Source organism: Geotrypetes seraphini, chromosome 10, assembly GCF_902459505.1.
Source record: "Geotrypetes seraphini chromosome 10, aGeoSer1.1, whole genome shotgun sequence".
Lineage (NCBI taxonomy): Eukaryota > Metazoa > Chordata > Amphibia > Gymnophiona > Dermophiidae > Geotrypetes > Geotrypetes seraphini.
The window spans coordinates 32034430-32058618 of record NC_047093.1 but is presented as its reverse complement, the minus strand read 5'-3'; the positions used below and the strand labels follow the sequence as shown (position 1 = coordinate 32058618).

The window sequence follows — 24189 nt, the reverse complement described above, 5'->3', positions numbered from 1 at the left end:
TCAACTAGTCATCACCACCGACGCCTCCCCTTATGCCTGGGGAGCCCATTTGAACGAGTTCCAAACTCAAGGACTTTGGACAGCCCAGGAAAAGAAGCATCACATCAATTTCCTGGAACTCAGAGCGATGTTTTATGCCCTCAAGGCTTTCCAACATCTTCTCTTCCCTCAAGTTCTCCTGCTGTGCACAGACAATCAAGTTGCGATGTATTACATCAACAAGCAGGGTGGAACGGGCTCTCGCCTCTTGTGCCAGGAAGCCCAGAAGATCTGGACTTGGGCCATAAATCACCATCTATTCCTGAAAGCTATCTACATTCAGGGAGAAAAGAATTCCTTAGCGGACAAGCTCAGCAGAATTCTCCAGCCTCACGAGTGGACACTCGATCCTTTCACTCTACAGTCCATCTTCGCCCAATGGGGCACTCCTCAGATAGACCTCTTTGCAGCTCCTCACAATCACCAGCTGCCCCTATTCTGCTCCAGACTCTACTCTCCTCACCGTCTGGCAGCGGATGCATTTCTCCTCGACTGGTCCAATCTGTTCCTGTATGCTTTCCCTCCTCTGCCTCTCATGTTGAGAACCTTGTTCAAGCTCAAGAGGGAACGAGCCACCATGATTCTGATTGCTCCGAGGTGGCCCAGGCAACATTGGTTCTCCCTTCTACTTCAACTCAGTTCCAGGGAACCTTTTCTTCTTCCACTGTTTCCTTCTCTGCTTACACAGCATCAGGAGACCCTTCTACATCCCAACCTCCAGTCTCTGCACCTGACAGCTTGGTATCTCTCGGGCTTACTTCTCATGATACGCTTTTGTCTCAGCCTGTTCGTTCAATTCTGGATGCCTCCAGAAAACCGGCCACTCTGCAATGTTACCATCAGAAGTGGACACGTTTTTCTTCCTGGTGTCTTCTTCATCATCATGATCCCACTTCCCTTGCAGTGGAGACCTTGTTGGATTATCTTCTTTCTTTGTCCGACTCTGGCCTCAAGTCCACTTCAATCAGAGTCCACCTCAGTGCTATTGCGGCTTTTCATGAGCCAGTCCATGGAAAACTCCTCTCAGCTCATCCCTTGGTGTCCAGGTTCATGCGGGGTCTTTTTAATGTGAAACCACCTCTTAAAGCCCCTCCTGTTATCTGGGATCTCAATGTAGTTCTTTCCGCTTTAATGAAGCCTCCATTTGAACCTTTGGCTACCGCTTCTTTCAAGTTCCTTACTTGGAAGGTACTTTTCCTTATTGCTCTTACCTCTGCCAGGAGGGTCAGTGAGCTACATGCACTAGTTGCGGATCCACCTTTTACAATCTTCCATCATGACAAGGTGGTTCTGCGTACACATCCAAAGTTTCTCCCTAAGGTTGTCTCGGAATTCCATCTCAACCAATCTATTGTTCTGCCTGTCTTTTTTCCGAAACCTCACTCGCATTCTGGAGAACAGGCTCTGCATACTTTGGACTGTAAGCGGGCTCTGGCTTACTATTTAGACTGTACTAAGCCCCACAGATCATTCCCTCAACTCTTTCTGTCCTTTGATCCGAATAAATTGGGACGTCCTGTTTCTAAACGTACGTTGTCTAATTGGCTGGCAGCGTGCATTTCATTCTGTTATGCTCAGACCGGACTGACACTGGAAGGTTCTGTCACGGCCCATAGAGTCCGAGCTATGGCAGCATCGGTAGCTTTCCTCCGTTCCACTCCTATTGAGGAAATCTGCAAGGCTGCTACTTGGTCCTCAGTTCATACTTTTACATCTCATTATTGTCTGGATGCATTCTCCAGACGGGATGGACACTTCGGCCAATCTGTTTTGCAAAATTTATTTTCCTAATGGCCAACCTTCCCTCCATCCCTCTTTTTGTTAGCTTGGAGGTCACCCATCAGTCAAGAATATGCTGCCTGCTTGTCCTGGGATAAAGCACAGTTACTTACCGTAACAGGTGTTATCCAGGGACAGCAGGCAGATATTCTTGCGTCCCTCCCATCTCCCCGGGTTGGCTTCTTAGCTGGCTTATCCTAACTGGGGACCGCGCGCCTCTGTCGGGCGGGAAGGCACTCGCGCGTGTGCGGTGCGGCCTACCAGAACTTTCCAAGTTCTTAGAGTGCAATCACTCTAAAATTGTCCGTACCGGGGCTCCGTCGGTGCCGTCACCCATCAGTCAAGAATATCTGCCTGCTGTCCCTGGATAACACATGTTACGGTAAGTAACTGTGCTGTATGCAGAGTCCAGCTTCTTGCTGGTTCAATTTAACCTTTGTCTATGTATTTCTATTTTATCCCCCCTTTAACAAATCTATGGAGCATTTTTTAGCGTCAGCCGTGGTGGTAGCAGCTCTGATGCTCAGAATTCTATCTCTGATGCTCAGAATTCTATGAGCGTCAGAGCTGTTACCACCGTGGCTAAAATCCACACTACAGTTTTGTAAAAGGGGGAGGGGTAAGTTTTTGATGACATTCTATACTAGGCGAAGGTGTTTTCTGTGTTCTGTGTGTTCAAAAGACATGGTTTTCTGTTAGGATTGACTGCAGGATTGATCTGTACTAGTCTGGCTTGTTTAGTTTTACAATGGGTGTATTGCTGTTGTACTTCTCACTGCAGTATGTAAGATGCTGCCTTTTCCTAGGTACTCATGTGTGACGTGTTGTTTGTTTCTAAAAATCATGTTTTTCGTACAGATGGGCCAAAAAATGATGGGCCCCGGGTGTCACACATGCTAGGTACGCCACTGCCTACAAACAATGCAACAATTGTTAATGATTTTATCCCAACTTTATTGGTCTAAATTCAATCCACTTTGTTTTTAGTAAAACTAAATTGGCTGTCATTCATGTGAATGTGCTTGTGAATCATTAATGCAGCAAAAAAGTTGTTCACCAACTGCACAAGCAGTAAGTGGAGTGATCAGCCTGATGAGAGGTTCTTCCAAATTAGGCCAGGCTGCAATATTACTGATGTCTTCTGACTGAGTTTTGATTAAATGAATCTCTTAAACACTTGAGTTCAATATAGCAAAGAAGACTTCATCATTATTGACAACGTCTGTATTAGTAGTGTTAATTCATCACTTGCACCTTCATATTTTATTCTCATCAGCAGCATTCTGTCCAATTACAAAGAAGGCTTTCACAAAATTGGTATAATTATCTGTTCTAAGAATTTTTCCTCCGATGGCAAAATCGTTTTGAATATCAAATTCATGGGAACCCTTTAGTCTTAAGGCCAGTCAAGCAGACTTCCTCTCTACCAATACAGTGGACAATCAACCCAGTGTAAAATTTTCCAAGAGATGATAGCAGTCTGTTATGTACTTACTAAGAATTGCTACCAGCTTCATCTCCATCTCTGCTTCAAAGTGACTCAACTCATCACTGTTATTTTTGGCTGGAGACCAGTAACTAGTTCAACAACCACAGCCAACTCCACTGTTTGTATTGAGTTATATTCACTAAAAAACAAAAAATTAAGATGAGATAATACACTGTTTTGGATGATGTTTGCATTAGCAAAATTATGGTCTTGGTTTTGCTGTTTCATTTAGCTTACTGAGAAATCATTTACCTTGCTTCTGATTTTACTTTTAACTGGAAGTAGTAAAAATTGGCAAAAGTAGAAGTAATGAATGTTATCCTGTACTACTTTACAAGTAAATGTGACAAAAACATTTACTTAATTAGTTACATGTACTTTGTTCTACACAATGCTGGAAGCCACAAAACTGAAAGAGGAAGAGAGCGTCATCTGTGTGCTCTGTAGACCAAGATGAAAATCCTAAATTTGGAAATTATAAAGTTTTGTGATTGGTTATGGGAAGGGATGGACAATGCCTGTGGTTTGCGGATCTTGTAGGTTTACAGTCCCAACAGGAGGAAAACTGGCTTGGTTAAGTTCTTACAAGTAGTTAATGTTTTATTTATGAATGGCTGCTGGTATTTATCAGTTTGCAAAGAAGTAACTAAGCAGTCTTTTTTTTTTTTTTTTTTGTCATTGCTTATCATGTAAAGAAGAATATTTAAAGCTACCTGGAATGTTTAACTGATATGTAAAGGATGGTCAAAGATCATATACCACTATCTCACAGCCCCTTGTGTCTGTAAATCCTAGATTTTATCAGTAAGAAATATGTCAAGATTAGCATACGTTAGTATGGTGGCTTTAAAAAATCAGATCAACATATATTATGAATTCAAGAATGGGGGAGTTGTACTGTGAAGCTCTGAAGTAGCTGGAACTCCAGGACCTTTGTACCAATGCTTCCGCAAGAGTCATTGTATTTTTGTTCCACTGATGATTCTGGCTAGTCTACTGTGCAGCTGGCCTTGGACTACTCCACATGCCAGGACCTCACCATCTACCGTCATGGTCCCGTTGGAAGTGAAAGGCTCAATACGGAAGGCTTTGATGGGAACATAAACTACATGAGGATAGCTATGTTCTAAGTGCTTTCCTTTTTCTATATCTAAGAAGAACTTCATTAACGAAGTCCTAGAGATTCCTGCTTTCACATAGAAGAGGTGAATAAGGTTGTCATCTGGTTTGGAAACCATAGGGGCTATAAACAAATCTTCCCCTAAATGTGACTGGTAGAGGGCAAGAACCAACACAAACTCTTCTTCCTTTACAATAGTCCAGTTGTTTGGAATGGGCTGATCCAAAGGAACCACCCTAGCAACTTCAGCTACTGAAACTGCACTTGTCTGCTCCACTGCATTGGCACATGATTGAAGATGTTGTAAATTATTGGAATTACAAAAATTATACTGAATGTTTTGGCTTATTTGAGAGCTGGTGAAAGATGAAGATTCATCAGAAGTTGCTGCTGCTGGCAAATAGCTAAGGCGGCCTTTGTATGTCCGTAAGGAGCTCAAACGAATCAGAGTCCCCAGAGTGAAACGTGCCTGGCCCATCATGCGATATTTCTCACTCTCGATGTCCACATCCGAAATAAATCCCCAAGCAAAACTGAGAAAAGAGAACAGATGTTTGCCAGAGGCTGTAGTGATGGAGACAAGATCCATAGGGACCACTAAGCCTTTACAGAGCAAGAAGGTACAACTGGTCAGTAGGTCTTGGTAGTCAGCAGCATCATTACTGGAAGAAAGAGGGAGGGGGAGAGATAAAGTAAATAAGGGAGATAACAGCAGACAATTGTCTGCTTGAAATCTAAAGATGGGCTTAATTAGTTAGATGCTCACTTACTCTTTATTTATTTTGATTTCTATCCCATTGTCCCCAAAGAGCTCAGAACGGGTTACAGGTTAAACATACATAGTAAATAGTTAACAGGTTACAATTTACACTAGATTTGCCATAATTTCCTAGCTAGACACATATTTAGGGTCTAATACAAATATATAGTTTACCGGTTATAATTTTCCAGTACAAGTTTTATCCTAATTCACACACACACAGTTTATAGGTTGGATTTACTTTGCTTCCCTTCTGTATGGGGGAAGGGGACGTCAGTTCTTCAAACCATTCACTATATGTAGTTTCTTTGACTAGCAACTACATTTTTAACTAGTTAAGTATCATAATGCTACTTCAGCTTCAGAGAATGCCCCCACACCCTTGGTCTATAGTTTATCTGTTGCCTACTGCTATAGTCCAAACTTAGGCTGTATTTTTAATCCTCTCCACCTCTCTCTGTGCTGTACTAGAAAGAAGCTTCATACTGTTACAGACATTCAGAATGTTAGTTGCAATAAGATCGATGGTGGACCCCTCTCCACAAGGATGGAAGGGTTATTCCAAAGGGGATTACCATATTTTTACGCATATAACGCGCATAGCACGCGGGAACAAGACATTTATGTAAAAAAATTTCGTTATAATGTGCCCATGCGTATACCGCGCATGATCCCGCCACCCCAATTTGAGTTCGACCGGGCGAATAGGGGCCCACTAACCAAACCAGTAGAAGGATTAACAAAGACCCGGGATGAATGGAAAGACTGGTCGACTTTGGCCTACAGAACTAAGGGCTAAAAGAATAAAAGACTCCCTATTACAATTATTCCCTACACCTTTTACCTCTGTGGGCTATAGTTGACGGGTTTTTCTATTCATCCCGGGTCTTTAATTCCTCTATTGGTTTGGTTGGTCGTCCGACTCCATGAATGTATCACCCCGATTCACCTGATCGAACTCAAATTGACCCTCCCCAGGAGGGTAAGCCTATAAAGATCATTAGTGCTGCATGTAGAACCCACATTTCTAAAACGCCATAATGCCAGGAATGAGACGAAAGTCATATACAGCGGACTTTAAGCTTAAAGTCGTTGCGAAAGCTGAGGAAATAGGCAACCGGGCAGCAGCGAGAGAGTTCAATGTTGGAGAAGCATTGGTGCGTGCGCCATTATCGGGGCGGCAAATGCCGTCTCTGCCGTATGGGTGTCGCCGAATGTGGTATCAGCAATGTAAAAAAAAATGTATAACGCGCTCACGGATATTACGCGCTTGGTTATTCCGCGGTTTGTAAAATCTTGTATAGCGCGCGCGTTATATGCGTGAAAATGCAGTACTACTGTTGTGTGTCAAAGTGGAATGCAAGCAGCTCTAGTACTGAACTTAAAATCAAAATATTTTCCTGCTACGCTAGTACATGAAATCTGTGACACTAGTAAAGTTCATCCCAGTTCACAAACCTAATGGTTTAACGGTAAAAGTGATTATTACATGTAAAGCATTGATTTTCTGAATGAAGAAATTTGGTTCACCTATTTTATCAGTGTACTTGATTTACCTGTTTATCAAATGGGTGCAGCTCACCCACAGTACTTGGTAAAACTGCAGTGTAAATCTTATAAAAATTTGTCTAAAATGGGAAGCGTAAGGTCAAAGAGCAAGTAGCTGTCTTTCAAAAAGACATATCCACCTCTGTGCCTTTAAAATAGCATTGCAAAAGCAGCTAGAGTAGAGCATTATACATTTAGGGACATTCTATATAGTCTGCTTAAAAAATGAGATGCCTTAGTGCAGCGCTAAGCATGATTCTGTAAAGGTTTGGCACGCTGTATAGAATCAGCATTAGGCATTGCAACTTTTAGGTGCACCCTAAGCATGCCAGGGTTTTTTCTTGGCCTAAATGCCTGTTCCAAAATTAGGCACACAATGGCATTTAAGTCAAAAACACGCTCACGATCTGCATTTAACCATGCCCACTTGTAACTTCATGCTTTATAGAATCGTGCTTGAGTTAAGCACCTAACTTTCAATTAAGTCCAATTAATGTCAAGAGGTGTTAAGTGCCAATTATTGGAACAAATTAAGCCTATTAAGTTGGGTGCCTAACTTTAGATAGACTATAGCAAGTCTGCCTCTTACTGCATAATGTTTTGATAAGCTCTATAAAGTCCGAGTTTGAGGGATCACAGATCGGCTTTAGCCTAGGAGCAGATTAAGTGCTATTGTGGCATTGATTATTCAGAAAACCTACCATTTGGGACTAAGAGTTAAGGAACCAGATGAATCCTAATTTTACAATGGAAGCAGTAGGAGCAGATTAAGTCCAGAAGAGAATTCTTCTAATTTATTCTTTTGGAGTGGGTTGATGGAAACATTTGTCCTCTTAGGTCAGCATTTAGCTGTCCACCAGCGTTTTACTATTGCTACATACATGCATTTCTGTGGTCTGGGGTTCTGCTACATAAAGAGTATTGTACGTGATACAGCTTGGAATTCCCTTACCCAGCATAATAAGTGATGGATTTAGCCAGGGCATTGCCAGAGCCTGCTGGCAGAATGCCCAATGGTTTCTTGATGGCAGATTGCCAGTCAGAGCGTTCCATTAACCCATTTATTACCTGTTGAGTATAAGAGAGTCAGTAGTAGCCCTCATTGACTGTATAAAATAAACTTTCTAATATTATCAATTCAATGGCGTACTTAGGGTATGCAACACCCAGGGCTGATCATTTTTTTAACATCCCGTCCTCCCCAGAATAGGTTACAGTTTTAACATTCACAGTGTTACAATATAAACATACACAGGGTTATAACCTCGCCACGCAAGCACTGAGGTGTAAACAAAATAAACCAAAAAGATTTTTCCTCTATTAATTCCTATCTAACACTCGTTAACACCAACTCTGGCAGCATACACATTTCAAATCTGACATATTGTATTCATATTGTCTTCCTTTTGTTGTCTAGTTATTTTATTATTCAAAACATGTTGGTTCCAGGTTCTAGTTTCTGTTTGTCTTCTGTTAACGTGCTCGTTTGACATTTTCTTCTTTCTCCATGCTCACCATCCATCTTCTATCTCTGAACCTTCCCTTCCATAGCCAACATTTCTTTCCCACTGTCTACCATCTCTATTTTTCTCTCTCCCATGCACCATCTCCCCCTGCCCTCCACTCTATGTCCAACATTTCTCCCTCTCTCATCCATGCATGTCTCCCTCCCCTCCACCATAAGCAGGATTTTCCCTCTCCCTCCTTGCTACCTTTTTGTTGCACTCCCTTCCTCTTCTCCATCCCATGTCCAACAATTATTATTATCTCTCCCTCCCATCCCCCTGTGTAGCACCTCCAGGATCTGGCCGATCCCCACTGTGAGGGTTTTTGTGGCACGCTTCAAGTTTTTTTTTTTATTTAAAATTTGATTGCTTAATCAAAATTCTAAGCTTCTCTCTGATGCGTCATCAGTGGCATGGCAGAGGGAAGGCCCTGGCAAGGCTGTAAGAGACCTGTTCAGAGCGTTCTCTTTGTCAACAACCTTAAGTTGCTGCTCTGCTGGAGTCGAGCCTTCCTCCTGCTTCTGCAAAGGCAAGACATAGCAAAGCAGTGAAGTGCCCAGATTATAATGCTGATGCCAACCCTGGGAGTATCCTCTTATGGTCTACACCTGGGGTGGACTGCCTCCCCCCTTCCCTTGGTAAGTGACTGTTCATTATTTCTGGTTTACATAGATGGGCATTTTCAATATCGCATCTAAATCTGATTTTGGGAAAAACATCCAAAAATCCGGTAGAGAAAATGGCCTGAAAAAAATTGAACTTTTTGGTTTGAAAATGGCTGGCTGTTAGATGTGTTTGAACTTGGTGCATCACAAAAACAAATCATTAGAATGTATTTGGGGGGGGGGGGGCGCGGGCACACCTAGCATTCTTACACTGACCACATAGACATCCCAGTATAGCACCCTGGGGGGAACTGCAGTGGACATCATATAACAGGTCCCAAGTACAATATCTCCTTATTACCCCCTTACGTTGTATGGGGAGCTCTCCAAATCCTACATCTATGAGGTAGCTGATTCCTGCATTGTTCTGGTGTACAGTTCAGTAAAGTAGATATTTTTAGTGGGTTCTGGGGGGGCTTGCACAGTCCCATCACAAGCAGTGGTGTAGTAAGAATGAGTGGCGCCCCCTTCCCTTTCGCCATACTTTTTAACTTCTTTGGCGTGAGCAGCATGCCCACGTTGGTGTCTGCTCGCCCTTTGCAATCACTTCCTAGGTGCAGGTCCTGGAAGTGACATGATAGAAAGTGCCGAAACTGACGCAAGGAGCAACCTTGCACCAGGGAAGTAAAAAAGATACGGGGCGTGCTTGCTTGGCAATGAGAGAAGGAGGAGGAGTGCTGTGCCCTTAGGAAGACCAGGGTGGACCACAACCCCCCCCCCCCTTACTCTGCCCACTGATTTATTTTAGAGTTAGTTCTTATTACATATGATAAAATAGAATCCTAGTATAATGGTAGCTGGTTGTACTTAATATTTTCAGAGGATATTAGTGAAATTACTGTTATTTCTTCTTAGTCCCTCCTTCCAATTTACATTTAGCAAATGGTTTAAAATGACATATAGTGCTACAATGTTTATATATCATTCTGTATCGATACATATTTAGAAAAAAAAACATCAAACAGTCTCTGCTCTGTTGAGAGAATAATGTGAAAATGTAAAAATATTACAGGCGGTTTAAAAGGTACTATGTAACTGAAGCTAGGAGCAGTTTTGGCTCTAGCGCTATAACTTGAATTTATATCCCTCACTTTCCATAAGAAAACCAAAAGAGGGGATAAAGTAAGTGAGTGACTTATACCACACACACATACACACACACTCTTATTAATAGAATGATATATAAAACTTTGGAACGACAGGGAGTTTGCCAGCGCGTAAAGAACTCTCATGACAGAAGTTGTTCCTTTTTGCATTACTAAACTTTCACATACAACTTAAGGGATGCTAGAATCTAACTGCCTTTTATTTTCACAAATTTTGAACACCTGCTAGTCAGAAAAGAAAGGAAGTTGTGCTAAATCCAGATCTAAGGAAAATTAAATATCAGTAACTCACCCACAGACACTTAACTGGTTATGACATGGGATTGTGAGCTGGTTCCAGCTTTTTTCACACAGGCCAGTCATCTTTTCTTTTGAAAAAACAATCAGGAAGATCAGAGCTCCAACCCAGGACTGAGGACTGGATTAACCAGAAAAAGCTGAAACCAGTTAGCAACCCCATACTGATAACTGCTACAAATCAGTCTTTCAACCTTGGTTTTCATCTTGATAAGGAAAGGCTTAAATCCCTGAAACAGGACTACTATATGATCCTGGTTCATTCTAGTGTCATGGGTGGCTGGAAATACTGAATGTGTCCAATGTCACTGTTTGTAAGGATCCTTCCTTACCTCATGAAAGAGACCATCCCCAGACACAGTGACCACAGCATCCCAGCGAGACAGGTCCTCATCTCTCACCAGTTCCCAGGCTTGATTCTGTCTCTCTGGTCAAAGGCAAGAAGATACAAGAAATGAAAAGAATGTGGAATAAGGTATCTCAAGTTTTGCTACTTTCATTTATCCGACACAGGACTTAGAGGTGATCTAGTCAAACCCTCTTAATGACCATACTTATGTGTATGTGATTATGAAATCTAATTATATTTACAATCGGTGGCCTTAAAAAAAAAAAAGTGCTTGATTTTTCAAATGGACAAATAGCCTGAAACATTTAAAAACTTTTCATACATAATTAAAATAACAGTCATAAAAACAAAGGGTAGAGACCATTGCCTTGAACTTATTGATGGAGGTTAGGGAGGTTGAATTTAAAAAAAAAAAAAAAATGGTAATAAATTCCACAACTTTGGACATTTAACTGCAAATGTGTTTGAACTATTTCCCTGTAGGATGAACCATCTGAAAAGCAGAAGTGTTTTCTTTCCCATTTATACAAATACCAAGTGTATATATGAACAAATATGTATAATAGTTTTCTAGTTCCAAGGTGAAGTTATACGTTGTAGACGCTAATGCTACTTATCGGTACATTTGACATGACGGTACTTTGCTCAGCGTTGGCATCTCTAGCTGCTCTGTCTTTCAGTGGTTTGTCTCATTATTATAGCCTTAAGCATTATTAATGCACATCTCACCCAGATGGTTGTTTTCAGTAAATGGACCCTTGATGAAGGCAAACATCTGCTGAAACACGGACCGTGTAGGGCTCTATGCTTCAGCTCATCAATTGAAGCCCCTCACATTGCTACAACGTCTCTCATCAGATTCGCCACACTCCGATTGTTACAGTCCATCATCATTTATTCTGGCACCATTTTTGGACTTGGCTATTTACTCTATTGGCACAGTATTTGGAACTCTTTGCTTTATGGTTTAGAGTTGGTGCTGCCTTTTACTGTGGATTTATATATTTTTATTATTGTGTGCATTGTGTTTATTTAATACTTTTATCATTTATGTATCTGTTTTTATGATTTTTACCTGATGTTTGCTGGTTCAGCTATTCTGCTCTTCTGGTGTCTTTGGACTCTGGACTTTGTTGTTTTCCCTTTGGTTAGTGGAGGCTTGAGGTTTTTTGTTTGGTTTTTTTTCTTCGGTACTTTTAATACCCTACTGGGACCTTTGTTTTTTTGTGTGTCATATGGTTCCTACACTGTTTTTATTAATTTATTATTTTACATCTTAGCTTGTCTTCTTTTAAGCTAAGAATAGTTTCTGTTTTGCTTTTCATTAATATTGGCTCATACATCAGCCAGTCATCAATTAGTGGTAACCTGAAAAGCTTCTTATTTAAGGATGCATTCAATTTATAATCTATCAATAGAAATATCTGCTTTATTCTCCTGGCTCCCATTCAAACCTCCATCTGATTGTTTGTTTGGTTTCTTTCCTTAAATGTTTTCTTTCCTATAAAAATAATGTATTTACGTCCAATTGATTGAGCTTATGATTACTAATTTTTAATTTTTCTGTAAATTCGCTTAGTAATTTGTGATAAGCGATTGAATTAAATTTTAATGAAACTTGAAACTTTTGCACTTCCTTTTACTTTGGGGGGGGGGGCAATATTTTTCTTGCAGGGGTGTTTGCTCTTAGGCCTGTGTGTTTCTGGTGCAGACCTTTGTGACTGCAATCCAGTACGGAGAGAACACGAGATCAGACTGAACCAGTCTTACCTGTCACCACCAGACTGAAGCCAATGGCAGCTTCAGTGAACAGGGGTAGAATCTGAGAGTAGAAGAGATGCTGTGCTTGACCCTTTCCTCCCTGAGGATTCACCAACACCAACAGCTGCTTAGCCTGTGGCAAGCAACTATAGAGCCCCTCTAATAATAGAGAGAGGAAAAAAAGATTAGTTTCTGCTGCTGCTGGTTTCCCAACTGGGAAAGAACAAACAGGTCCTTACAACGATGCCTAGCCGTTTTAGCACACGCTAAATTCTAACATGTCCATTATAGTCTATGGCTCCAAAATATACGATCTATTTACCATATACCTTCACACCTCAATCACTCAAATATTGAAACCATTCGATCCTCAGCAAGGCCACCTCCCCACTCAATATACATTCATAGTGGGTGGCTTTACACCTCAGATCGCCATTGGATCCTTTGTATTTTTATGCATTTATAAACTTTCCGTTTGCTTATTTTCTTGTTTTCTTATTTTCTTAAATAAATTAATTTAATGTAGTTTTACTTAGCTTTAGTTAGCTTCTGGTCTTAGTTCACAGAAAGGGGGAGATAAGCGACATGTTTCACCCATGTATTACCAGCGGTTTTCTCAAGGCTATCTGGAGAGGGAACTGGTTTGTTCAGAATGGAGTGTGACTTCTGAGGGAATGATATAGCCTTGAGAAAACCGCTGGTAATACATGGGTGAAACATGTCGGTTATCTCCCCCTTTCTGTGAATTAAGACCAGAAGCTAACTAAAGCTAAGTAAAACTACGTTAAATTAATTAATTTAAATTATTTTAAAAAATAAGCAAACGGAAAGTTTATAAATACATAAAAATACAAAGGATCCAATGACGATCTGAGGTGTAAAGCCATCCACTATGAATGTATATTGAGTGGGGAGGTGGCCTCGCTGAGGATCGATTAGTTTCAATATTTGAGTGATTGAGGTGTGAAGGTATATGGTAAATAGACCGTATATTTTGGAGCCAGTGATATAATATTGCCTCTTTCCTTAATACTCTATTACATTGTATGCCGTCTGAGCTACATTATAGTCTATGGACATATTAGCATTTAGCGTGTGCTAAACCGGCTGTCATGAAAGGACCCCAAAGGGAGGTAACTAAAGCTACCTGGTTCTGCTCTTGAAATTGAGTAAGAGGGCCAGGAAAAAAAACAAACCAGATGGCTTCTGGTCACCTTTTTCTTCCTCTCCTGCTATGCTAATGAAGCACAAGCATAAATTAAGTCATCTTATGCTTTAAATGCTGTAGCCCTGTTTAAACTGTATCAATTTTGATCAGCTAAGGATCACCTTCTCATCATTCCATTCAGTTATAACCAAGTGAGAGCTGCAGTGGTCTAGATGAACATAAGCCAACGTTAGGTCAGAAAGATTACTGGTTGTTACAGATGTCCAGATCTTGTCATGTCTGAATAAGTGGAACTGAAGAAAACCACAGCACACGATAGTGGAAATGTCAGTTCCACTTATTCAGACTTAGCGAGACCTGGACAACCGCAACCATCATGCCACCAGCTGCAGAAACCTAAGAGAACAAGATTATTGGTGATGCTCGGTTTCAAAGCTGTCAAAATCAGGAGCTCGGGTACCGCTGATTATCTGCCAGGTCAACAACCTGGAACCTTTTACCGGTTTTCCCCAAAATAAGATAGGGTCTTATATTAATTTGAGCTCCAAAAAACACACGAGGGCTTATTTTTGGAGAAACACGGTATCAACCCTTGACACTTGCTGTATTATACCTATCCTTCCCTCCCATCCCTTTGTGCACCGGAATCATCAGTGGCGCGGCAGGGGGAAGGCCGCAAAGCAGCCTGTCTAGAGCACTGCCACCGGTTTTGAGGCTTCAGAGGTATGTAAGGTGGTCGGTGTGTAAGGTTTTTCTGAAGGGGTAATGTTGAAGCGGCCTTACAATCCGCCAGGTCTAACTGATTCAGGACATCAATTCCAAGTATTTTTGCTTTGTCTGAACACACTATAGTGTGGCCAGTAATTTCTAAAATGTCCTGACCTTGTTCATTTTGAACCAGGATGCCCCCATTTCACTTTGTGATACACTTAGTGATACACCTTGACACGCTGTGTCGTTTATACCCTGTATCTCATACATTGCCACATTTTTTTTCTGATCTCCAGTAGGAGGCGCTCTATTTGTAAAACTGATTCAGGCCCCTCTATCAAGCAAAGCTAATTTATCCTGACCCTCTATGGTAGTATTAACATTGGGGCAGCCACAAGTGTCCAATATCAAAGGTGCCACATATCTCAAGCTGAATTCTGAGTCTGACTTCTTTCCCTTATCCTGCATCTCCAGAAGTGAGTCCACAGGTAAGTGAAAGGAGTCCGGCAGAGCTGTGAAAGTTTGAGTCACCCTGGTATTTGGACAAAGAGCATCAGGACATCCCTATGCTGTAGTGCTATTTTTTTTCCTGGCTGTCAAATCACTCTTTACTTTGTCCAGTTCTAAGTGCATTGTATGTCTATCTCAGGTTTGTCAAAGTCCCTCCTCGAGGGCCACAATCCAGTCGGGTTTTCAGGATCCCCCAAATAAATATGCAGGGGATCTATTTGCATGCACTGCTTTCATTGTATGCTAATAGATCTTATGCATATTCATTGGGGGAAATCCTGAAAACCTGACTGGATTGTGGCCCTCGAGGAGGGACTTTGACCCCCCTGGTCTATCCTGTTCCCATTTAATTTTCTCTTTTTTCTAATGCTTCTATCTGTGCTCTGAGCTCATGGCAAGGAATGTAAGTAGAGGAATTTCTGTAATTACCTCTGCCATGGTCTCTATTTCCTGTGTGTGTGGTTTCTTTGTATTGGGGAGATCCCTCCGCACGCCATCTCTTGGCTTCTGATACTGAAATAATGTGAGCTGGCTGGGTCTTCCACACAGACCCAATCCTGAGCAGTAAGGTGTCAAAAGGGGTAGCTTTAGGGTCCTCAGAAAACAACAGAAGGTGTTTAGTAATTTCAGGGGGATAATAATTCTAATAGAAATTCTTTATGCTCTCTCTGACAATAATCTGCTGAACTGGGACAGTGTTCATGCTCTTTAAGTACAGCATGTATTACCCACACCCTATATGCAAACTGCTCTAGTGTATCAGTTGGCAGGGGTGAAAGAGTTCTAAGTACTTGGAGAGAGGTGCAGCAAAATAGTTGTTCAGTGCCCATCTTTACAAACTAGTATGGGTGAATGAGAGAGCCAAATTTATAGTAGTGTGGTCCCAGGGCTAGGTGCATAAGCTTATCAAAATCTGCATTGTTCTTTTTATATTTCCCTAGACCCCAGTGAATCAGTATATCAGTAGCCCATTTGCACCATTCATTTATGTTAAAAGGGATAGGGCCTACTTTCTCCACTATTCTTTCAATGTCACTGTCTTTCATATGTCCTTGCAACACTACTGTTACTGGTGCTGTGTCACTTATTTATTTGTTCATTTTTATAGCCCGTCCTCTCAAGAGCCCAGAATGGGTTACAATAAAATAAAAATAAAAGTAATAATTATAGGGGCACTATTGGTATTGCTCTGGCATGGTATTGCATTTTCCTCATATTCGTGTGTCTGTTCTTCCTCCTGTTCTGCGTCTGCAGCTGGTTTACCTTTTCTCTGGCCTGCTACAAAAACTGTGTTCTGTTTCTCTATAAATTGATTACATGGATTATATGGTGAAGGTGGCACAGGTGCTGAAGGCAAAATCTGTGAGGAGACAGCATTAACCAGGGACATTAACCTGTCCCTGTGAGGCACATTTTGACTTTAGCTATTTTAATTCTGCCTTAGCCTCTTCTAATTGTTCATTTACAGCTCAAAAGGAATTTGTAGCTTAAACAATTTGGGTTCGTAGCATGGATATATTAATTTGTGCCTCGTCTAAGTCTTTGGACAACTGATGGCACTGAGTGTTCAAGTCAGTATTTTCTTGTCTTATGCTAATAATTCCCCTACATAGGACTTGGAAGTAAAGGCACTTTTGTTTATTTTCTTTCCAAACTTGTGAGAATGGATAACCATTTGTTTCTGAATATCGTACCATGTGTATTTTTGAAAATCCCCCTCATATGCGCCACCCTTCCTGTCAAAATATTTCTGTACAATATCTGTGAGTTCTTGAAAATCAAAAGCATCCATATTTGAGGCTGCAGAAGTCTGCCTTGGTACTTGGACCTTGCTCATATATTTATATGGCCTTATAAATGGCCCTTTCCGTGTGTAGCCTTTGAGGTTGAAATGTTCCCATTTATGAAGGAGGGAGACTTTAGTAATAGGTAGAAAAATGAGGTAAAGCACGTTAGGTAAGAGTCACCAGCATAAAGAATACACTTATGCCCACCCTTGGCCACACTTTAAATGCAAAAGGTTACTACCTGAAATTTACAGACTGTAGTTTAGCAGGAAAAAATATAAGAAACTTTTTAAAAGAACAGAGGTGCCAGTTCCAGCTCAGTCTGCACTGGTCCTTCACCAGGGCAGACACTGACAAGAAAGAGAATTCAAAGCAGAAGGTAAAAAAGTAAAAGTTTTTAGGACAGATGTGGTGTGTCTTAATCGAGTGACTGTTTTAACTTTGGACCATACTTTTCTTCAGAGCAGCTCAAATATTTAAACCAAAGTTTCTTACATGCAACACACTCTGGCAAGCCTCTAATAGCAAATCATAAAATGCAAACTGGCACAGGTAAAACTACAAAGCCTTTTGATAGTAAAATCTCACTAAGTATAAAACCCACAATATTACTGGAACTTTTCACCAGTGTGTCATCCAGTCTAAGGGTTTCCCAAGGTCGTTTGATTCCTATCTCACTATGTCTATATTCAATCATCAATCAAAACTGCACAAGGACTTTTGAGTGTAAAATGCCATCTCTCACCTTGTCTAAGCAGCCTATAATCCTACCTATTGCACAGTGCATACAAGAAAAAAATTGAAATCTACTTACCCAGATGAAAATCTTCATGAGGAACCGAGACGAGCCCCCAAAGTGTAAGGTGTTTTTTTGGAGGGGTAATATTGAAGTGGCCTTACAATCTGCCAGGTCCTGGGTTCGATACCCTCATTGAAGATTCAGTAGGCAGTAAAATTAATGACAAAGACAGCTAAGAGTGCTTGCATAAAGAAAATATATGTTGTGCAGAAATAGGCTTAATATTACAGAAAAGCAGAATTTATAAAGATAAAATCAAGTATTACAATTTGTAGAAATAAGCTTTACAAATACAGAGACTGCTTCTGTGCTCTTGTGACAGGACAAATTCCATTTTAGCTAAGGCAACATTACCCCTCCATAACCTTACATTTTGGGGGCTAAACCTTACATGGTGGGGTTCCAGTGCACAAAAGGATGGGAGGGAGGGATCTTAACTAGGGCTTATTTTTGGGGTAGGGCTTATATTAGGACCTACCCCGAAAATCATGCTAGAGCTTATTTTAGGGGAAACAAAATAGAATGTGGTATACTGCATCTCCTCACAACAACTGGAGTGGAAATTGGCCGGCGCCCAGTAATACTGTTTTTGGGTGCCACTGTGTTTGGGAAAATACCCTAGCTTAAAGCATTCTATCCTTCCCCAACCCCTTAGTTCTAATGTCACATCAGCTACCCTAATAGGGGGGACACACTAACCACAGATTCTGTATATGCAGTGGTACAGTAGGAAGGCAGGGGGTGGACTGCCCTGGGCACTTAGTGGGGGCTCTATCACCTCTCCGCCCCCTCCCATACCTCTTTAACTCATCGCCAGCGCAAGCAGCATCTCCAACATCCAATCTCTCCCTCTGAAATCCCACGCCCAAATTTGGGTACTAGCATTCATGTCCACTACAACTTTGTGCAAATGCTGGTGCCCAACTCATGGCATTTTGGGCATGCAAATTTTCTGAATGGCCACACCTTTTGATTTTTGTGCTGTAAGATTTAGGTGTCTGATGTTTATAGAACAGCAAGCAGGTGCAGGTGCCAATTAATTAACTTCAGTAACTGATACCAATTAATTGATAATGGCTTATTAAGCATTTTGTCTGCACACACATCTTGAATCTGCACCCAAATCTAAGTGACATATACACTGACATACTGAGGGTAAGAGGTGCCCGGTGTGGTGGCATGCACCCCCCCCCCCTCCTGTTGCAGTATTGGAGCTTTTGAGACTTAGAGCAGGGCTGTCCAACCTGCGGCCCAAGGGCCACATGTGGCCCCGTGAAGTATTTTGTGTGGCCCTGGTCGATGGCGATGCAGTGTTTTCCTCTGCTGCCCCTGGGTGTTTACCGTCTTGCCAGCTCCCTTCTCTTGCTGCAGCATTTGTGTGGCCCCAGAAACATTTTTTCCGGCCAATGCGGCCCAGGGAAGCCAAAAGGTTGGACACCCCTGACTTAGAGGGAACTGTTTTGGGACGATTACATGTGCTCCACCTAAGCTAAGTGGATTTATCAATATTTAAAGTACTTTCTGTGAAGCTTTTGAGACTGACTTGTTTTTCTACCTATGCTAAGTGGATTTACTAATGCTACATTGCTCTTTGAAATGTATATATTTATTGCACTAAATGCAGAATGGCAACGTAGATATTTGGTTTGGGGAGGTTTTTGTGCTGATGTCTGGAAGATAGGAAGTGATATTAGTTGTACAGTATACGTATAGTACCATAGAAGAGAAATATAGGAACATGATGGCAGATAAGGCCAAATGGCCCGTCCAGTCTGCCCATCCGCAGTAGCCATTATCTCTTCCTCTCTCTCTAAGAGATCCCACGTGCCTATTCCATGTTTTCTTGAATTCACAGTCTCTGCCTCCACCACCTCTTCCGGGAGCCTGTTCCACGCATCTATCACCTGAGGCTGTGTGAATTGAACAGTGGTGGTGTGGTTTTACCCTGTCACGTAGTCCGTCCTCTGTGCGGGAACTGAAAGTGAAGTCGGAGAAAGCCGACACCAATGTGGGCAGCAAGTTAGTGATACTGCTCACACAAAGAAAATTAAGGAGGTACTAGGGAAGGGGGGGAATGCGGGGGGGGGGAGGGGAGACAGATAGTGCTTGGGGCAGGCTGCCCCCTTGCCTTCCTTACTGCGCCACTATCCATGACAGTGCACAGAACTTTGCCACCTGCGCCATAGAAACATAGAAATTGACGGCAGATAAGGGCCACGGCCCATCCAGTCTGCCCACCCTAATGACCCTCCCCTGCCTTTACTTTGCGAATAGATCCCACGTGTCTATCCCATTTGGCCTTAAAATCAGGCAAGCTGCTGGCCTCAATCATCTGAAGTGGAAGACCATTCCAGCGATCAACCACCCTTTCGGTGAAAAAGAATTTCCTGGTGTCACCACGCAGTTTCCCGCCTCTGATTTTCCACGGATGTCCTCTTGTTGCCGTGGGACCCTTGAAAAAGAAGATATCCTCCTCTGCATCGATGCGGCCTGTGAGATACTTGAACGTCTCTATCATGTCTCCCCTCTCTCTGCGCTCCTCGAGCGAGTATAGCTGTAATTTATCTAACCGTTCTTCGTACGGGAGATCCTTCAGTCCCGAGACCATCCGGGTGGCCATTCTCTGGACCGACTCCAGCCTCAGCACATCCTTACGGTAATGCGGCCTCCAGAATTGCACACAGTATTCCAGGTGGGGTCTCACCATGGATCTATACAGAGGCATAATGACTTCAGGCCATCTTCTGGTCTGCATGTGTATTTTCTAGCCTGTAAAGCTGCAAAACTTCTGCTTCAAGCTCATAAGAAGCGGAAGGGAGGATTTAGTATGACAGAATTACTGTCCTTTGCAGATTGTTACAATGTAGCATTTGGGCTTTGGAGGGGGAGGGATGGTTTCTGTCTCTGTTGCACAGCAGGTGTCTGCTTCTGACTGATAAGGGTCCCCTAAAAGGTGGAGTCCGCAGCAACACATCCCAGAATAAATGGGACAGTTCAAAAGGTTGAGGGGAGGAGTCTACGTAACCTGTTTTCAAAAGGAAGGAACTTTGGAAATATTCCCATTTTATCTGAGACAGCTGGTTTTATGTGTCCCCAGCTGATGATAAATGACACTTCTGTCTTTAAAGAGCATTTGCAGGAGTGCTTTTTTTTCCTTTAGCATCATGTCCCACCGTCTCTTCTGAATGTTCTAGTTTAAATACTACTATTTATAATTTCTATAGTGCTGAAAGGTGTACGCAACGCTGTACATTTAACATACAATAGACAGTCCATGCTCAGAAGAGCTTACAATCTAATTTAGACAGGACATCTCCGGGTTGGGGAGATTATGGTAAAGGAAATGATACAGTGGGTCTAGGTATCCGACAGCAGCGAGTGGGAGTTAAGAGTTGAAAGCAGTTTCAAAAAAAGTGGGCTTTTAGCTTGGATTTGAAGACTGCTAGAGATGGAACCTGACATAATGTCTCAGACAGTAAAGTTAGGCATTCTACTGTAAGGCTGGATGTCCTGATGGTCAAGATGTCTAAGGCAATTTTCAAAAGAGAAATCTGGATGTCTTGCGGTTTCAAAAACTGACATTTTCGGTATATGGACTTTGGATGCATTTCCATATCTGATGTCAGGCTGAAATATTCATTTTTTTAACCATTACGACTATAAAAATCACCTCTTAAATGCTGTTTATCTGTAGGTTCAGTTACTTTATAAGCCACAAATAAATATATTTTATTCAATTTTTTTAGCCCTTCCTCCAAAAGGAGTTCAGAGCAGGTTACAAATCAAGTACTCAAGTATTTTTTCCTTTCTGTCCCGGGGGGCTCACAGTATATCTAATGTACCTGGGGCAGTGGAGGATTAAGTGACGTGGCCAGGGTCACAAGGCACAGCATGGGGTTTGAACCCACAACCTCGGGGTGCTGAAACTGTAGCTTTAACCACTGCGCCACTTTAGAAATCAAAATGTAGCAAAAGTAGCCAAGTGTAGGACAATCAACCCATTGTGACATCACTGATGAGGTTGGCTCTTAGGCGTTGGTGGAATGAGGCATTATGACATCACAATACCAGCTCTGGTTATCAGAGGCTGAAACTTTTCACACTATTTATTCAATTTTCTATAAGATTCTCCTAAGAGAGCTCAGAATGGTTTACATTAATTTATTCAGGTACTCAAGCATTTTTCCCTGTCTGTCCCGGTGGGCTCACAATCCATCTAATGTACCTGGGGCAATGGGGGGATTAAGTGACTTACCCAGGGTCACAAGGAGCAGCGTGGGGTTTGAACCCACAACCTTAAGGTGCTGAGGCTGTAGCTCTAGCTCTAACCACTACCCCACACTTAATCCATTGGCAACCGAAAAGCTTGTTCTATAAACTGATGTGACCAAGTATAGTACATAGACACAGAAAATGAGATCAGCAGAGGCTGACATTGTTACACTGAATTGTCACCATTTCCAAGCAGGCTGGTGGCAAAGAGAAAGATGGACCAAACTGCCCAGGATGGGGTACCAGACCAGTAAGTATTGTTGGTCTATTAATGTGGAGAAGGGACAGGTAGTTTGTTTTTTAACATAGTAACATAGTAGATGACAGCAGATAAAGACCCGAATGGTCCATCCAGTCTGCCCAACCTGATTCAATTTAAATTTTTTAAAATTTTTTCTTCATAGCTATTTCTGGGCAAGAATCCAAAGCTCTACCCAGTACTGTGCTTGGGTTCCAACTGCTGAAATCTCCGTTAAAACCTACTCCATCCCATCTAAACCCTTCTGGCCATTGAAGCCCTCCCCAGCCAATCCTCCACCAAATGGCCATATACAAATGGCCACCCCAGTCCATTCTCCACCAAATGGCCATATACAGAAGCACACCATGCAAGTCTGCCCAGTACTGGCCTTAGCTCAATTTTTAATATTATTTTCTGATTCTAGATCCTCTGTGTTCATCCCACACTTCTTTGAACTCAGTCACAGTTTTACTCTCCACCATCTCTCTCGGGAGCGCATTCCAGGCATCCACCACCCTCTCCGTAAAGTAGAATTTCCTAACATTGCCTTTAAATCTACTACCCCTCAACCTCAATCTCAAATTATGTCCTCTGGCTTTACCATTTCCCTTTCTCTGGAAAAGATTACGTTCTACGTTAATACCCTTCAAGTATTTGAATGTCTGAATCATATCTCCCCTGTCTCTCCTCTAGGGCAGGGGTGTCCAACCTTTTGGCTTCCCTGGGCCGCCTTGGCTGAAAAAAATGTTTCTGGGGCCCAGCAAGACGGTAAACACTCGGGGGCTGCAGAGGAAAACATTGCATTGCCCTCGACCGGGGCCGCACAAAATACTTCACTGGGCCGCATGCGGTCCTTGGGCCACAGGTTGGACACTCCTGCTCTAGGGTATACATATTTAGGGCTTCCAGTCTCTCCTCTATGTCTTCTGGTGCAAGCCTACTATCATTTTTGTCGCCCTCCTCTTACGTCCTTCACCAGATACGGTCTCCAAAACTGAACACAATACTCTGAGTGGGGCCTTACCAATGACCTGAACAGGGGCATCAACACCTTCTTCCTTCTACTGGCTACGCCTCTTTATACAGCCCAGCACCCTTCTGGCAGCAGCCACTGCCTTGTCACACTGTTTTTTCGCCTTTAGATCTTCGGACACTATCACCCAAGGTCTCTCTCCCCGTCCGTGCATATTAGCTTCTCTCCTCCCAGCATATACGGTTCCTTCCAATTATTAATCCCCAAATGCATTACTCTGCATTTCTTTGCATTGAATTTTAGTTACCAGGCATTAGACCATTCCTCTAACTTTTGCAGATCCTTTTTCATATTTTCCACTCCCTCTTCGGTGTCTACTCTGTTACAAATCTTGGTATCATCTGCAAAAAGGCACACTTTTCCTTCTAACCCTTCAGCAATGTCACTCACAAACATATTGAACAGGATTGGCCCCAGCACCGAACCCTGAGGGACTCCACTACTCACCTTTCCTTCCTCCAAGCGACTTCCATTAACCACCACCCTCTGGCGTCTGTCCGACAGCCAGTTTCTAACCCAGTTCACCACTTTGGGTCCTAACTTCAGCCCTTCAAGTTTGTTCAACAGCCTCCTATGAGGAACTGTATCAAAGGCTTTGCTGAAATCTAAGTAAATTACCTCTAGCATATGTCCTCGATCCAGTTCTCTGGTCACCCAATCAAAAAATTCAATCAGGTTCGTTTGGCATGATTTACCTTTTGTAAAGCCATGTTGCCTGAGCAAGGGACATTGACGCCTTCTTGAAAGCTCAAAGTTTGAAAAATAATAACAAACATGCAAAATGACACCAGCGCAAGGTTTTAAAAATTATAATTAAGATTTATTGAGTTATTGTTTCTATTTTTCCATTATGAGATTCAAAAGAATAAAGCATAATTGCTTGCATTAACAGTTGTGCTAATGGGAGATCGTTATAGTTGCCAAATGCTGGCCTTCTGATAACAAGCTCTCTCAGGATCTCATGACCCTCTATTATATACTTTTGGCTCAGTGACATCATCAGTTTGACAACCAATAAAAATCAACAAAAGAGGTGTTTCAAATTAGACAAAGACAAAAGTTTCAGAAAAGTACATTTGTTTGCTTATAGTCGTTTCTGAATATAAATCATAATTTTCACAAAAGTATATTAAGAGAAATTATTTGTTAAAAAGATGCTGAAATGTTCTCAGCCATATGAACCATGCTGAAAATTAGTCAGCCTTAGAGGAAAATAAAAGCTCTCCCTAAACTGACAGGTTCAAATTACA

General features: G+C 42.0%; 1 protein-coding gene across 1 annotated transcript in view; it reads right to left on the bottom strand.

Annotated features, from left to right (window-relative positions):
• Positions 1-3942: 3942 nt before the first annotated feature.
• SPHK1 (sphingosine kinase 1) overlaps positions 3943-24189 on the bottom strand; it is a 31878-nt gene continuing 11631 nt past the window's right edge. Inside the window, exons 2-5 of the mRNA XM_033960805.1 lie at positions 12428-12577; positions 10641-10735; positions 7688-7803; positions 3943-5089 (exon numbers count right to left, since the gene is read on the bottom strand). Coding sequence (XP_033816696.1) covers positions 4264-5089; positions 7688-7803; positions 10641-10735; positions 12428-12577 — 1187 coding nt within the window. The 3' untranslated portion in view covers positions 3943-4263. The remainder of the gene's footprint in view (positions 5090-7687; positions 7804-10640; positions 10736-12427; positions 12578-24189) is intronic.